The sequence below is a fragment of the Athene cunicularia genome, assembly GCF_003259725.1.
Source record: "Athene cunicularia isolate RWA chromosome 1 unlocalized genomic scaffold, athCun1 chr1_part2, whole genome shotgun sequence".
In the NCBI taxonomy this organism is placed as follows: domain Eukaryota; kingdom Metazoa; phylum Chordata; class Aves; order Strigiformes; family Strigidae; genus Athene; species Athene cunicularia.
The window spans coordinates 40,257,910-40,274,075 of record NW_020799092.1 but is presented as its reverse complement, the minus strand read 5'-3'; the positions used below and the strand labels follow the sequence as shown (position 1 = coordinate 40,274,075).

The 16,166-nt window shown below is 39.2% G+C and overlaps 1 protein-coding gene across 4 annotated transcripts in view; it reads left to right on the top strand.

Moving 5' to 3' along the window:
• Positions 1-16,166, top strand: part of NAV3 (neuron navigator 3) — a 267,533-nt gene that overhangs the window by 194,237 nt on the left and 57,130 nt on the right. For all 4 annotated transcript variants that reach the window (XM_026867890.1, XM_026867891.1, XM_026867889.1 and 1 more), the window contains exons 13-16: positions 6,181-6,319; positions 9,599-9,875; positions 12,891-13,596; positions 15,153-15,641. In XM_026867890.1, coding sequence (XP_026723691.1) covers positions 6,181-6,319; positions 9,599-9,875; positions 12,891-13,596; positions 15,153-15,641 — 1,611 coding nt within the window. The remainder of the gene's footprint in view (positions 1-6,180; positions 6,320-9,598; positions 9,876-12,890; positions 13,597-15,152; positions 15,642-16,166) is intronic.

The window sequence follows — 16,166 nt, the reverse complement described above, 5'->3', positions numbered from 1 at the left end:
TGTTCCTGCTTTTGCTTGCAGAAATGAGTAATGAACCAAAGAAAAAAAAATGTCAGGAACTTGTCAAAATATGTCAAGGGCTGGTTGCATTGAAGGAACCATACTTTTCCAGCAGACTTGATAGCACATTGATTGGAGTCTTGCTGCCATCATATGTCTGATGATCTGCATGTGAAAAGCTTTTTAATTTGCATACTTAGGCCACTTTGGCTGGAGGTGCTTTCAAAAATTAATGAGGTACACCAGTGTTGAAACAAATTCCAGGCGTTGACCCATCTAATCAGTATGGTGGACTTCACTAAGCTGGCAAGTTTAAGGGCTTGTAGTAAAATGCTGAAAACGGGAAGGATGATACGGGAGGGATGGAAAGAACAATCATTGTGGTTGGGTGCTCTGCTGTGTCTTGTCTGCAATTAGAGACTGCTTTGATTTTCTGAAACAAGTGCCATTAAAGGAAAATATTTTAGGTATCCATGGAGGTAACAACACAGGTTGTTAGTACCACTTCTTGTCATGTACCTTGGGGATTCATTGCCCTCCCAATTCAGTGCATTCTGTATTTTCAGCCATCATGCAAAACATCTAGAAAAAATTGTTGCGTATTTCTGCAGGTGTTCATTATGTAGGTATGATCAAACACTATCTGGCTTGTTTCATTGCATCCTTACCATTCAGCTGTTGCCTGCCCACCTGCTGTGTGAAATAATGTCTTATCCCATATAAAATATTCCTCCTTTGGTTCATATACTTCAGTGTGTGAACTCAGAATTGCATTATATTCCAGCGAAGAAAACCAAATACATGTGGAAAGCAAACACAAAAGTGTGGTGAGCACAGCTGAGTGCAATTTATCTTTCCATTTGAGGGAATACTTGTGGGAATGCATTTATAATCTTTGTTCAGCTCTACATATTGATGTTAAGCACTGGATCTTTTGACTTCAGACACCTTGCTATTTCTAGAACAATTATGTGGTGGAAGGGTCAATGAGAGGATTATTATGGAGAGATCTTTTCAGTACTAATGCACACTAATGAAAGCAAGGCAAAGAATGATAGTGGAGACTGACCAGCTGTGTAGATAACAAGTTGTGGATTCCTCAACTTCCTGGGGTATTTGATATGATCAAGGAGTTGGAACATTGCTTGAAGCATTTGGAGCAATTTGTGGAGTGCTGGGATTTGTACGATATTCATAGCCACCTATGGCAATTAGAGACAATGTGGAAGTCTCCTCCAGCAGAAGTGTTATTTCTTGCTTCAAAATGGGCAAGAACTGTTCAGATTTGAAAGATAAAATCTACAATTAGGGTATCAGTTTTAGCTAGTGCAGATAGTCTCATAGGCACACCTAGTGCGTCAAAGAAAAACACAGATCTAAGCAGAAATAATATTGGTAAAGTTACTGCAAAGAGCCTGGGCAAACTCAAAGAGCATGAGGTATGTTCATGCTGGATGAAGGCTGCAGCACAGTGGCCATAAATCTAACCAGAGGATGGTAAGGAAACCATCCCTTGATGCCTATCACATGTTTGGGCATACTTTTTGTAGCTGCCAAGGTGAAGGAGAATTCATACTGCAGTACAGCTTCCCTGCTTATATTCAGCCCTGTGTACAACTGAAGTGATGGAATAATTATCAGAATTATAAAGTGGATAAAGCTGAATGTTACACATGCCGTGTGAAAAGAACTTAATGAGGTTGTAAAAGCACTCAGAAGTAACAAAATGGTTGCCCATGTATCTTTAATTCAGATTTCTTATGCAGATACATTTTCAGGCAACCAAGGTTTGGTCAACAGCATCCCCCAATCTCTAGAGTCCTTTTATATAATGTGTAGATTGAGGGTGTTCAATTTTAAAGCATTTACTTGACATTTTGTACATTCCTTGTTATTTATCATGTAAGGCCCCCTATTTTATTTATCATATGCCATTTGAACATTTTTCTAAAGAAAAAGGGGCTCTTTTAAGGTGCTTTTAGTGTAGTATCTGAGTATCAACAGTTATCAGCAACTGTTTTCAAACTCATCTGTGCATTTATTGTGTCCATTTTACAGATGGAAAGCTGAGGTATGGCAAAAGTAAGGCCAAAAATAGCTGCTGGTTTTTGACATGCAGTCCGAGTTGCTGGTAACCTAAATTTTAAGATACCCCTGCAGCAAACTGTAGGTTCAAAGCACACCTTTGCAAGTCAGATGCTAAGCTCTAAAGATAATTAGGAGCTCTTTATTGGTGTCTAGCTTATTAAAAATGTTGGTTAAAGCAGTCACCTAATATCTTGCAGGTTGCAAGGAATCTGGTACACCAGGGGCTTCAGTCATGCTTCATATAGTCCCTTTTGTTACAGAAGTCTTTCAAGTTCTCTGAAAAATGACAGGTCAGCTTGCTTTAATGCAAAATACAGATTCATCCCTAGAGCAGACCTCTTATAAGCACTAAATTTATGAAGCATTTCTAGAGAAAAAATAGTATGGGCCTGTGTTATCAAAAAGTGTGTTGTTGCATACGTTCACAATGAGAGTAGTGATTGCTCTCCATTTGCTGATTTAAACACAGAACTAGGCAACACGTAGCAGGCTTTGTTGAGCTGCTTGGGTAGGCAGGAACCTTTGGCCAGTTAGTTGAAAAAAAATTTCTGTCAGGCGTTTTCAAACGATGACTTTGAAGAGATGTATAAATTTTCCAGAATTGAGAGGATTTCTCTTAGAAACAGCAAAATGCATATCCTTAATATAAATGGCTTGCTGAATTGCAAAGTTCTTCCCCAGTTCCTCGAGGGATCCAGGGGTTTCTCAAAGAAAAAGTTGATTCAGTCTCTCAGATAGCTGAACTGCATTTTCTGTCATTTTCTTTTAAAGAAATTGACCTGAAGCTGACACCCAACAAGAAAAAAACCCAAACAAGAGATTTTTGCCAGTTCTAAATATTTTTTGTTTATACTTACTGTGGTTTTAAAAAGGGAAGTGGTGTCAGGCATTAATAAGCAACAGTACTACCTGACCTGTCATAAACTCTGTAGAATGCATGAAAAAGAGAGAAGTAAATGAAAGATGAAATGAAAAATTAATCTTAGCCAGTGTATTAAAAGCCTGCATAAAGTTCCTTAGGTAGTTTGACAGTGAAGATTGTTTTGATGAGGGGTAGGAGGAACAAGAACAAAAATTACAGTGAGAATTTGCTGCAGACTCCCAAGAATGGGTTTTAAATCTCAAGATGATGCACATGTAATTTTACCAGATTGTCATACATTTGCTAGTTTAAAGGACAAAATTAGTATGAATCATCAAGAATCTTTTCCAGGCATCTTCATTATCCAAAAGTTATATTAACTCATCTAATAGCAACTATACTCTGTAGATGTGGAGAAAGAGGACTGAAAAATTAGAAATAGTAAGTATTGAAAGATAAACGATTTAGCTGCATGAACAAGTTAAAATAACTGAACAATGCACTAAAATAAGCACAGAACAACGACCTTCACTGCCAAAAGGGTGGCTGATACAGTCTCTTTTGCTGGATTTTTTCCCTTTTTACTGCATATTCTCAAAAGTTTGATACAAAACATTCTTTCAAGTAGGAATCAGTTTCTTTAATATTCCTTAGAAAAATGCCACAAAGGAAAGAAAGGTTTTGGATTTTTTTTGTTTTTAAAAATACTGAATAGTAGCAGAAATTTGGGGATATGAAAGCCCCCAAATATAGAAAACATTTTGAGCACCTATCATAAGAGAAAAAAAGTCCAGACAAATATAGTGATGTCTCTGAAAGGTCAGTAGTGGAGGTGTCAAAATAATCTTCCAAGATACATCTTACAAGACAGCCATGAGTGTTCCCAGAACCCGCTAATAATCCACTGGTGAGTGAGGTGTGATGAGTGTGAAACACCACAGAGAAGCCATAAGGGAAAGGAAACATGATCATAGTCATTTTTGCCTGGAAATTTCAACTGTAGAGAACATGTTTATATTTTGTGAATCAGCTGAACTATTTCAGAATTTGGAAAATGTGAAACTTCTTACAGAGAAAAATGAGCATGAAATGAAGTACCAAAAATTAAAATAGAACAAAATAACAAACAAACATGGAGAAACAGAATTAAACATTGATCTTCATCCCTAGGGTCTTAGAGTAGACTCAGAGAACTGATGGTCATGAATGTCATACATTAAAAGTTCATGTTGTTTGTGAAATTAATCTATATATCTCATTTTGAATCTGGCTTATGATTTTTTCCCTTTTTAAAATTATCTTTTATTGAGGGCATATTGTCTTTTCTAAAGCCTAACACATTTAATACTATTTATGTTTTTATCCATCTTTAAGGTTCTCAGTCAGTGTTATACAAGGTATATTCCCATGTGGTACACAGTATTTGAATAATAGCTTTTAGCATCAATTTCATATCACATTAGACAGTGAAAAATACAGAAAGTATAAATGACTGGTGCTTCAGAGATGGTTCTTAGATGAATGTGGGCAGCCTATAAGGCATGTTGTTATAATTGCTTAGATATGAAATTTTATTATTAAATCACTCATGTGTAGATTACTTGAAAATGTAGCAGAGGACATATTTATTTGTAGTCATTGTACCCAACAGTGGAAAGTGCAGAATGGTAATAAATTCTTGCCCTCTGAAATATGTTTATCTTGTCGCTGAGCTGGCTTACTAATGTGGTTTTCTACCTTTTGCAAAATGAATGTAACGCTTGATGAAGTTGCTATGATACAAGACTAGTGCACTGAACTTTATGGTGCATCAGCACACATTTTATACTATGCAGGTCACTGTCACTGCTGTTAAAACTTTCTAAAGCCTTCCATGAAGGAGTTGACAAGTGAATTTAACCTTTCAAAAAACTAAATGCAAAATAAAGATTCACAGATATTTTCCTTGTTTGCTCTGAATGACTAGTAGCCATAGTACTGTAGGACTGAATTTTAGATTTTTTGTAAAAGACAGTTCATGACAGGCTACAGCAAAACAAAGGTATGTACTCTCTTGTGTTTTGAGCTTTACCAGCACACATAAACATGTCACCTAGCTTTGTCTCTCCAGAAGTTATGTGTTTAGAACAGCCTTCATTAACCCTCTCCTCTCTAGAAGAGGGAAAGACAGAAAGAGGCACCTTCAGTGGACAGTTCAACCCACAAACCTGAGACATTTTAAGACAGGATGAATTACCTTCTAGAGGAGCCTGCTTCTTTGTACTGGTTAGAGAGGGCACTTGGGTAGATAGCTTAAATGAGATACCTAACTTTTTATAGCTAAAACTATAGGAGATGAATCCCACTGCAAGTGATAAAGTTAATATTTTTCAAACTCTGCATCACGGGAATAATCCAAAACAAGATTAACAGGTAGAGATGCAGAAAAACAGAGTATACTGCTGTATATGGCAATAAGCTAAGAGTCATAATGTAACACCACAGAGAAGCAATTGTGTAGAGAAAGGTCTGAGAAACACAGATCAACCTCTCTTCCATACAAAAGCAAGACTTTTGTGAGAGTAGGTAAATGATATTTTTATAAGAGTAGACTTTCTCACATTTGCATTCTCTGTCTAAATCTCCCAAAACAGAAGAGTTGACAGCCTGTGTTTCTTGAGAGATGTATAATGTGTCCTCTGTCAACTCTGGTGACTGTATTGTCATGGAATCCTATTTTGATGACATTGCAGCCACAAAGGCCGAAGACAAGAAAATAAAACTTCTGGAAATACTGGCTTTCTGCTAACAGTTGATTAGACTGCAGAAGAGATAATCCTTTTATTTTTCTGTAGTCTGGAAATCCATCAGGTGTTCTCCAAGCTATTAATAATGATTTGGCTAGCAATACCAGGTAGGTTTAATGGATTTCCCTGACAGTGTACTGAATGTGATTGCAATGAAGCATGAAACAACCTGTTTTAATGACTTGCACTAGTGCTTGCTTAGACCTGATGTTAATTTTTAAAAATGCACCTGGGTCTTTCATTAATGGAACAAGCAACCACTTGACAGTGTGTGAATAATTGATTAAAATGTCTAAAAACTCATATTCATTGTACATCAGGAAATAATACTGAAAATTTTCTGGTAAATCTCTTGAAGAATAAGTAATTGCATCTATTGATTTTGAGATGCTTTCTGCCTATTGACGCTCAGTATGTAAAGTATATCTGCTCCTTTCTCTACAGCTGGGATGACAGCAGCTCAGTTAGTAGTGGCCTCAGTGACACTCTTGACAACCTCAGCACGGATGATTTGAATACCACCTCATCTGTCAGCTCTTATTCCAATATAACTGCCTCTTCAAGGAAGAACACTCATGCCCAGGTGTGTACCTTTTCACTGCCATTTCTTGCAACACCCCACAAGTGTGCAGGAGAACAAAGAAAAATGTTTAGTATCAATGAATATAAAAATATTCCTATTTTACAAAGACCTCTGTCACACTTGTGTGTAAAAAGCCCATGGACCCCACGGACCCAACCCTGACCTGTGAACTGATGTCTCAGATGCCCTGCTCCCAGGGCACATCCCACTGCTGAAGGTGCCAGCTGGTGAGACCCTGCTCTGCCCACCCTAGTGGAGCACCGACTGGTCTCAGCCCCAGGAAGCCCCTGCTGCACCCTAACATAAAAGATCACAGTATGACTGAATCTGTGATGGGTGGATCTCTACTCACTCCATCCCATTTGGAATATCTCTTTCAACAGATAGCACAATTTAAAATAAGATAGTTTTTGTCTTTCATGAGATGACAGTTATCATGGAAGAGATACATAGGCTGTGTGGTCCTTTACCTGCTCTCTCCAGTGGAAGAAAGAGGCTGAAAGAAGAAACTCACAGGTGGCAGAGCTTATCTTCTCCCCAGTTAGGTCCAGGAATGAAAGTGTCCAATAGGCCCACAAGTTGACAATGCATAGTGTCAGAGTTCAGAGCAGCATACAGTCACAAGCTATATACATATGTATATATAAAGACCTTGTGCTTTATATATACCCCAGTATTTCTTCCCAGCTCCCCTCAAAATTGCAGGTGATGAAAAAGACAATACAGATTGCTTGCAGGACTCAGTCCCTCCCCAGAAAAGAAAGAAAGAAAAACAGAAGAGTTAGTCCCAATAGAAAAGTGTTTTCTGCCTTGTCATCTCCTGTTTACAAGCTGGGAACTTCAAGACTCAGCATAAGGGAAGAGTGGTTGCCTCCTATGATTTGATGTCAAGTATTCTGGACAGAAGACTGACACTCCCAATTCCATTTAGACTCCTGCAGGCAGCCTGTGCCTGCAATTATGAGATCTGTTTTGTAGATATATATTGTGGCAGACTTTATCAACAGGAGAAAAACACATTTTTGTCATTTCCTTCAGACAATAGGGAAATAAAGTTGCTTTGGGAATGAAGATTAACCTACAGCAAGATAGATTTCAGACTGGCGACATACACATGCAGAGATACTCACACAGATGCCAGCATTCTTGAGCCCTTTACCATTGCCTTTCCCGGCTCATCAGGATCTCCCATGGTTGCTAACTGGAGATCAGCTTCTCCCCTTTCACACCAACAGTGATGGCCAGCTGGTCCTGGCTTACTTGTTCCACTACATCATCATCATCATGACTGGGAAATCTCAGGCTGACTATTTAACTCTTTGTGGGTTTTTCATTCAAGTGATCTCATGTTCTAGCTGCTCAGCCAGATATTATTTGCAATTTGCTCAGTGATAGACAGAGATGCAGCACATGTTCGAATGTTGCTTTCCTGCCAGAGTTGCTTTATGTTATGAAGGCTAGGAACCTTTATCAGGTCTGCCTTTACCAGATTGATCAGGATGCACTGTACTCCATGCTAGTCTGCAATCTCTGTCAGGAGCTGAGATGAGCAAAATACATAATTTGCGAGCTATTCTCAGGGTGTAAGACATACTTGTGCAACACAGAGGTCCTTTTTGCAATCTTTTAAAGTGATCAGAGCAGTGTAAGCAGCCTATGGCCTGAGACAGAAATTGCATTTTTTGTTGTTTTCTTATTAAAAGAGGATTAACATTGCTTATCAGATCCCATAATGGTGAAGAGAGGCTTCGAGAAAGTATTACACTTGTCATTTCTTGGAAATGATGCAGTTTGCTTTAAAAATGTATAACTATGCATTTATGACCATTATTTTATGAGAAAATTCTGGGAGCATTGCACATGTTGTAACAATAACAATAATGAAAACTCTCATCTGAAGGACCCTGCAATATGTGTGTAGATGTTTGCTTGGGCTCTTTTCCCATCAATCCTTACCCAAAAATCTGTGCTAGCATCTCCAAAGCATATATAAAATTACAGAAGTACAGAGAGCTTTTGCATTTTATATGCCTCAAATGACAAATATGTAAACAGCAACTGATTATTCTGCTGGTCATCTAGTCAGTATTAATCCTACTTATAACAGTAGTGCCTAGGAAACAGCCGCAGACAGGTCTCTGTGGAGAAAGAGTTGTGACAACACAGAATAATAAATAGCCCTCCCCTGAATGCAACCAAGTTTGCAGTCCCACTTAGGTTGGCTGTATGAGGGTAAAGCTGTGGTGATACCTGAGAGCAGCACCACTTTTTTGCTGTTAAAGAGGTACAGCGGTAAGCAGGACTGGTGAGATGATGATGTGCAAATAAGGCTTGAGGCTGAGGTCAGGAGGCTGCAGGAAAACACAGGAAGGGTTACAACAAAGAGCCTGTCAGCACAAAGAATGCAAGTCTTGTCAAACACAGAGGGTAGAGTCAGCCTCTCCAGGGTTTCTGTTTAAGCCACTTTCACAGCTTCTACACTGTCTGTCTTGTGGGGCTGCTCCTTGCAGCATACCCTTACTAGCGCACCCCAGGGAAAGCAGATGCCATAGGGGTGCTAGGTCCTCACTGGGACATCTTCCACATGGGTATGAGTTGCAGAGCAAGTGTGGCCCCAGCTGGTTACCTTGACCCTGCTGGTGGGTAGTACTTGTGTAAGACTCTTTTCTAGCTGCTCTGCTAGCTCATATAGCTAGAGTGATTTGCTTGTTGGAAAATATTAATTTCACTGGAGACAAACCAGTAGAAAGGACATCAGCTGTGGCACTGATAATTTTGCTAAAGATGTTATCCTTGCTCACTGGTGGCACAACATACTCAGAGCTGCTGGAGCAATATTCCTAATTAGGTGAGTGGAAGTCTTGGGTAAGAAAAGGCAAGAAACGACCGAGATTATTTTAGTAGTACATTTAGGAATTTCCTCATTCAAGCTTTTAACAAAACCTCTCAGCACAGTGATTCATTTGTGAAATTCAAATGGAGCTGAGGAAAAACAGAGTATCACCACTGATTATTAGAATAAATTGTACTTTTTTTTCATTATGATTTATCTATGAAGGAAAAAATTGAAATAAAAAAAAAAAAAAGAAAAATGTCTTCCCCAAATGGGAATGTTCTTAAACTTCTGAAATCAGGATATTAATGTTTTAGAAGGGATGATTCCATGGCCCTTGCTACATATAAATAAGTATGCTTATCCTCCTCCCCTCCTGTGAATTAAGAAATCAGCAAATGCTGAAGATGTTGAGACTGACCATTTCTCATGCAAATCTCTTGTAGCTAAAGACAGACTCAGAGAAGCGCTCAGTTACAGACAGTGAAACTTGGGGCAGCACTGAAGAACTGAAGAAACCAGAGGAAGATTTTGACAGCAGTGTAGACAGCAGTGGCAAGTGGAAAGGCCTTCCCTCAGGGCTGTCTGAAGAGTCCGAGAAAGGGGGGCAGAAAGCATCTCTCTCTGTTTCACAGACTGGATCCTGGAGGAGAGGCATGACTGCACAAGTAGGAACAACTCAGTCCAGGCACAAAGCAGGAACAAGTGCACTCAAGACTCCAGGTAAGAAACTTCTGTAATTCAGGTTACGGCATTGCAAATTAAGGCTTTATACTTAGAATTTATCTATAAACAGTAAGGGATACTTAGTGGGCTAAAAATAATTAATAGATATTATAAATGTGTGACAGACATTAGGAACTGTAAACATATTGGTAGTTCTCATAAATGACTGCAAGTCAAGACTGTAATAATATACTAACTTGTTCATCTCTGTAACTGTTACTTTGTTTCACTGCACACTAATAATTTATTAATCGCACATAAATGTATCAATAATAAAAACCCGTGATTGATTTTTGTTTTACTATAATTTGACTATGTCAACTTCTATTATGGAATTCTAAAAAGCATTTTTGGAGTCATCTATGACTTATCTTTATTCTCTAGAAAATCTGTACCTTTGATAATTGTACATTTGCACAGAAATGGCCAAAGATTAGAAGCTGAGATTTAAAAAAATAACATTCAAGTGAAGGGACTCAAAATAAGTGCTTCTGAACTAAAGCTGAATTGTCACATTCCAGATACTGTGAGTATTCTATAGAACACTGTTAAGAAATAAAAAAATTGAAAAAAACACCTTTTTACAGACTCTCTTCAGTGCTACAAGACTTCTTACCTAATTTTGAAGGTCCTCTCAGTAGTAGTAAGAGCTTCAGCAATCTAGTTTTGAAGCAAAAAATCCAAACTTGGTGGAAGATATCATTATTAAGACCATCTAATCCATCATTTTACTAGGAAAGTATTGATTCTAGACATTTTCTAGACTTTTGTCATGTCCTAAGAAAATAGTGCATGGGCATGCTTTAACTCCCAGTTGTAAAGGCAACTAACAAAGATCTCCTCAGAATAAATTCAAATCCTTTGCAAGCCTGTTTTGTTTCTTTGCAATTTGGAACTGCTAAACATTGGACCGCCTGTCTATAAGATTCCTGAGGAGCATTGCCATGGTCAGTGGTCACATGGATGCAGAAATGATACCCCTGTAATACCAATTGAAAGAGTTACTAAAAGGTTAACTATATGCCAAGCTGTTTCTCAGGTATGTTTTCTTGAAGATGAACAGGCAGCCACTACGCAACACAGAATGGAGGTCTTAATTTTTTAGGCATATACTAATAGTCTAGGTGTTTGTCATGTAAGAGTCTGATCCATATCTGGATGTGTGCTTGTGTTTACATAACTGCTTTGCTGATTAAGGATGCCAGTTAAACTCGGACACCAGAGTGAAAAGAGTAGGTGTATTTTACTGGTGATAACCAAATAATGTAACAGTAATACAGAAAAATGCAGTAAGAAAAGACAGAATAATGCACTTAAAGCAAACAAATAGGAAAATACAGGGTAATGCATCAAATCATTACTACGTGAGAGAGAGAATAGTGATTAAGAAAGATCCATCACCACTTGCATCCAGACCCGCAGTGGCTGGGCAGCCCCGGTCACAGCGAGGGTTTGCAGAGCCTGTCCCAGCAAGTGGGAAATCCTACGCGGTGCGTCCACCCATAGGTGAGGCTGCCAAAGTCGCTGTGAGCAGGTCCAGCCTTGTATACCCAAAAATCAGCAAGCCAGAAGATCTGGTACCTTTGTTTTGAGCGGAAACATCAGGTTTCATCCTCCTGTTGGATTCCACCCAAAGCCTGGCCAGGGCTCAGCGGGGGTAAACCAAGGGAGTTTCTAACAAGGCCAGATACTTGGGTTCTCAGCCTTGAACAAGGCTAAACAAGGGAAGTTGGATACATTCTCTCAGCATTTCATCCTCACTACTGATTATATTCTAGGCTGCATCTTTCACTAGTGACCTGACATACTTTGTTAATGATTACATACTAAGTTAGCAGCTTCAGCTCAGGGCCTGTTGTTCAGGCTTCAATACTTCAGCACTTTAGCATTTTTCACATCAGCATAGGTGGTTTGTTATAAACTAGTACAATACCTACTAGCACAATGTTTATCAATTATAAAATATACAGGATTCATCTACAGGTCAACTCTGGCTTAGGCCTATTGTCTAAGCCTTAGCACCTCAATAACATAAAATGTGCACTGGATAAAAACATGAGTGAATTTAGTTCTGACCTATAGGTGTTGCTCTTTATTACAGTTAAGTTCCGTAAAAAAATTAGGCCAGCCAACCTCCAAAACTTCCATAATCACTTGAAGAGTGAATTCAAAACTTTGCTATGCTGAATATTTGTTCCTTATTAGGAGCAAAGAATAGATGCTTAAAGAGAAATTAAAATCGAAGAGAAATGGCGTTTTTTGTCTGTTTGTAATATAGGAATAGGGTATTTTCTTTTAAGATAGAAGAGAATATCTTATTTAAACTTTCCTGAATGTCATAATAACATTACGTAGAAATATATGGTATATAGGTATGTGTCTCTGCAGTGCTGAAGACAGCCTCTCATAAAATCAAAATCTTGAGAAGATATGAAGGATGTAGCAAAGACTATTAACTCATGTAATTGATATTGTTATAGATCAAGAAGTTTCATACCATGATAACATAATCACTGATAATTTTGTGTAACTAAAACCAGAACAAGCTTAGTTATAAGCTAAAAAATGTAATCCAGAAAAAACAAAGAACTCAGTAAGTACCACTAATTTCTACATGCCTAGTTAATGTCATACTTCTGGAAATGTTAATTACATGTGATGTTTTATTTTGAAATATTTTTTCTTACACATAGAAATACCATTAATGGGGAAAAAAAAGCGCCAAATAAAATTCCGTATGTTTCATTCAGAATAATTTTCTACATCTATGTTCTCCACCTATATGTGAAAGGGGAGGTTCTAAGGGGATTTAAAGCTTTTTATACTTAATGCTTACCTGTAATGTATTGTACCTGCTACTGACTGCTGATAGGGGACTAAAGACCAAATTGGTCTGTTTTCTGAGGGTAATTTTTCTATTTGTGTGGTTTTTAATTTGAAATTGTAACATATTAGATATTGAGACATCACAGCTTAAACACAAGCGACCTTTTCAAATATACTTTTATTTAGGAAAAACAGATGATGCAAAAGCCTCAGAAAAAGTGAAAACTCCCCTAAAAGGAGCCTCCATTCAGCGCTCTCCATCAGATGCAGGAAAAAGCAGCGGTGATGAAGGAAAAAAGCCTCCCTCTGGCATTGGTAGATCAACTGCTACGGGGTCCTTTGGTTTCAAGAAGTCTGGGATGGGATCTTCTACCATAATCACCACAAGTGGAGCGACCATCACAAGTGGATCAGCGACTCTAGGAAAAATTCCAAAATCTTCAGCCATTGGCGGGAAGTCCAATGCAGGACGGAAAACAAGCTTAGATGGTTCCCAGAACCAGGATGATGGTGTCCTGCATGTGAACTCGAAGACAACCCTGCAGTATCGAAGTTTGCCTCGCCCATCAAAATCCAGCGGCAGCGGGATCCCTGGCAGAGGTGGCCACCGCTCCAGCACCAGCAGCATCGACTCAAACGTCAGCAGCAAGTCTGCAGGTGCTGCTGCCACCAAACTGCGAGAGCCAAGCAAGATTGGGTCTGGGCGGTCCAGCCCTGTCACTATTAACCAGACGGACAAGGAAAAAGAGAAAGTGGCCGTGTCTGACTCCGAGAGCGTCTCATTGTCCAGTTCCCCCAAATCCAGCCCAACTTCAGCAAGCGCCTCTGGCACACCTGGACTTAGACAGCCGGGATCCAAATACCCAGATATCGCCTCCCCCACCTTTCGAAGGTTAGTGGTCTTCTACAAATTCCTGAAGTTGCAGTATATAAATCAGGGATTTTCAATGTGTTGAAGTACTGGTCAAAAAGCCTTTTCAGGGCATATGTTGCCACAAACAGAGAACCAAGTAAAAAAAAAAAAAAAAAAAAAAAAAAAAAAAAAAAGAGTAATATTTTTTCATACAATATAATTATTTCTCTAAGATCTAAATACCTTCCCAGACCTGAAATGGCTGTTCCTTGAGCTTTGAGAGTTTTAAGTACAGTCCCATAACAGTTCAAAAGCCAGAAGTTAGACTCACTGATTCTTATGGGTCCCTTCCAAACCGAACTTGAGATATTCTATGGTTCTAAGTTCAGGCACATGAGAAGTTCCCTCTCAATACTCTGATAAACACCCAAAGGGAAGAAGGACACCTCCTCATTCAGGCACATTCTGTTACTGTAACAGGCGATGTCATAGCCTGGTGGGAGAACTGAAGAGGTCTATAGGGTAATAATGAAGTATTTACTTCAAAATTGTTGGCAGCTCCAGTACAAATGTTTCATTATCTTAGCAGCTTTGTTACGTCTTTCGTCACAAACATTAACAAAGCTAAATTTGAATTGGAAATACCCTATTGTAACGTTTTTTGGAAGTATAAATTGGGATGGAGCACTTGCACTGTTGGAGAAAAAGCCAATAGTGCCCTCTTGTGCTTAGTAACCAAAACAGCACCTCCAGGCTGCTGGGGAGCTGCAGCTGATTTTTCTGGGCTTGGTAATATGTAAAAGGGATTCTTATGTTATTAGCCATGCTTACTTTATATCACAGTAAGTTTTACATTTATTTCTTATTCATTTATGAGCTGCACCTTAACTGCAGCTTCAAATATTTCCAGTAAGATATTGAGTCATCACATGCCCTTTTATTTCAAAAGTTTTAGAGGATTTGGGGTTCATTTTTTCATCATCACTGTAGAATTTTCTTCTCTAGAATTGCTGGAAGCAATTATGTGAAATACACCTCTGTCATGACTGCTCTTGGAGACAAACCGAGCCTATTTAGCTCTGGTGCAGTTTATTCTGTCTGAATGGCTACCACATGACCAACAACCACATGACCATCTGTGCAAAAGAACAACAAAAGGGAAATTTCACACAAATACTAAGATGTTTATTAAACTATGAGGGATTTTGCAAGTCGTTTTAGTGGATTTCAGAAGCGAGGGGTTTTAAAGCTAATGACTTAGCCATGGGAACACTTAATTACTGAATTTGGTTGAAAGTATAACCTGTTTATGCACTAATAAGACAAAAATGTGATTATTTTACCTCTCTCTGGGAGGGCCTGTATGTGCAAAGAGCACATCTGAACAAGAGTGAATGAGATCTGTTGCTAATGAAACAAACCCTGATAATTGTGATATGGTTAAGTGAATTTAATTTTGCGATGGGATTGATCAGCTAGGTAGGCATGATTTTAGTAGCAGTAATTAAAAATGTGTAGTTTGGCTCTTAGGATGTTACGCCATGAATGTTTAATGTGGCTATCAGTTTCTCTAAAGCTATTTGTTTTACATTTAGGTTGTTTGGTGCCAAGGCAAGTGGTAAAGCTGCCTCTGCACCCAGTACTGAAGGTGTGAAACCCACATCGGCCATGCCCAGCCCTAGTACCACCTTGGCACGGCAAGGCAGCCTGGAATCGCCATCCTCGGGCACAGGCAGCATGGGCAGTGCAGGTGGGCAAAGTGGTAGCAGCAGCCCCCTCTTCAGTAAACCTTCGGACTTAAATGCAGATGTTGTAAGCTTAAGTCACTCCTTGGCTTCCAGTCCCGCCTCAGTGCACTCTTTCACATCAGGTGGTCTTGTGTGGGCTGCAAACCTGAGCAGCTCTTCAGCGGGCAGTAAAGACACACCAAGTTACCAGTCCATGACTAGCCTTCACACCAGTTCCGAGTCTATTGACCTTCCTCTTAGCCATCATGGCTCTCTCTCTGGACTGACAACAAGCACTCAGGAGGTTCAGAGCCTGCTCATGAGGACTGGAAGCGTCAGATCTACTCTTTCGGAAAGGTGAGCTTGCCTATAGATACAGTGACCACGAAATAAGTGAGAGGCAAAAGGACAGGAGCCAAAAAAACCAACCCTCCACCTGTTTTCCTAAAGGGACAATTGAATTAGCAGCTTAGTCCTTTATGTACAAAAGCAAGGAAGGAAGAAAAGAAAGCTGAAAGGCATTGGATGTGGAATCAACTGCCTTTTAAGGTTTTACAAGCACTTTTTTAATCTCGAGAAGCTGTTTTGGTTCCCTTATTCTAGAGAACAACCAGACAAAAGGGGGAAATTGTCTAATGAAAGGCAAATCTAAACAGCCACATAATGATTCCTGCATGCTGGATCTACTGCTGTCCCAGAAACTGGCAGCTCCAAAGCTGTCATCACTGCCCTTCTGCTAACAAATCTTCTCCAGCAGTGGGATCCCACCATTTTTTTTCCCCATTAACTCAAAGCACAGACAGAGCTGGTGAGCCCTTGCCTTCACCTGACCAGTCTTGCCTTAAAATACTCAGTCCTGAAAAGTTGCTTCTTACATGGTAA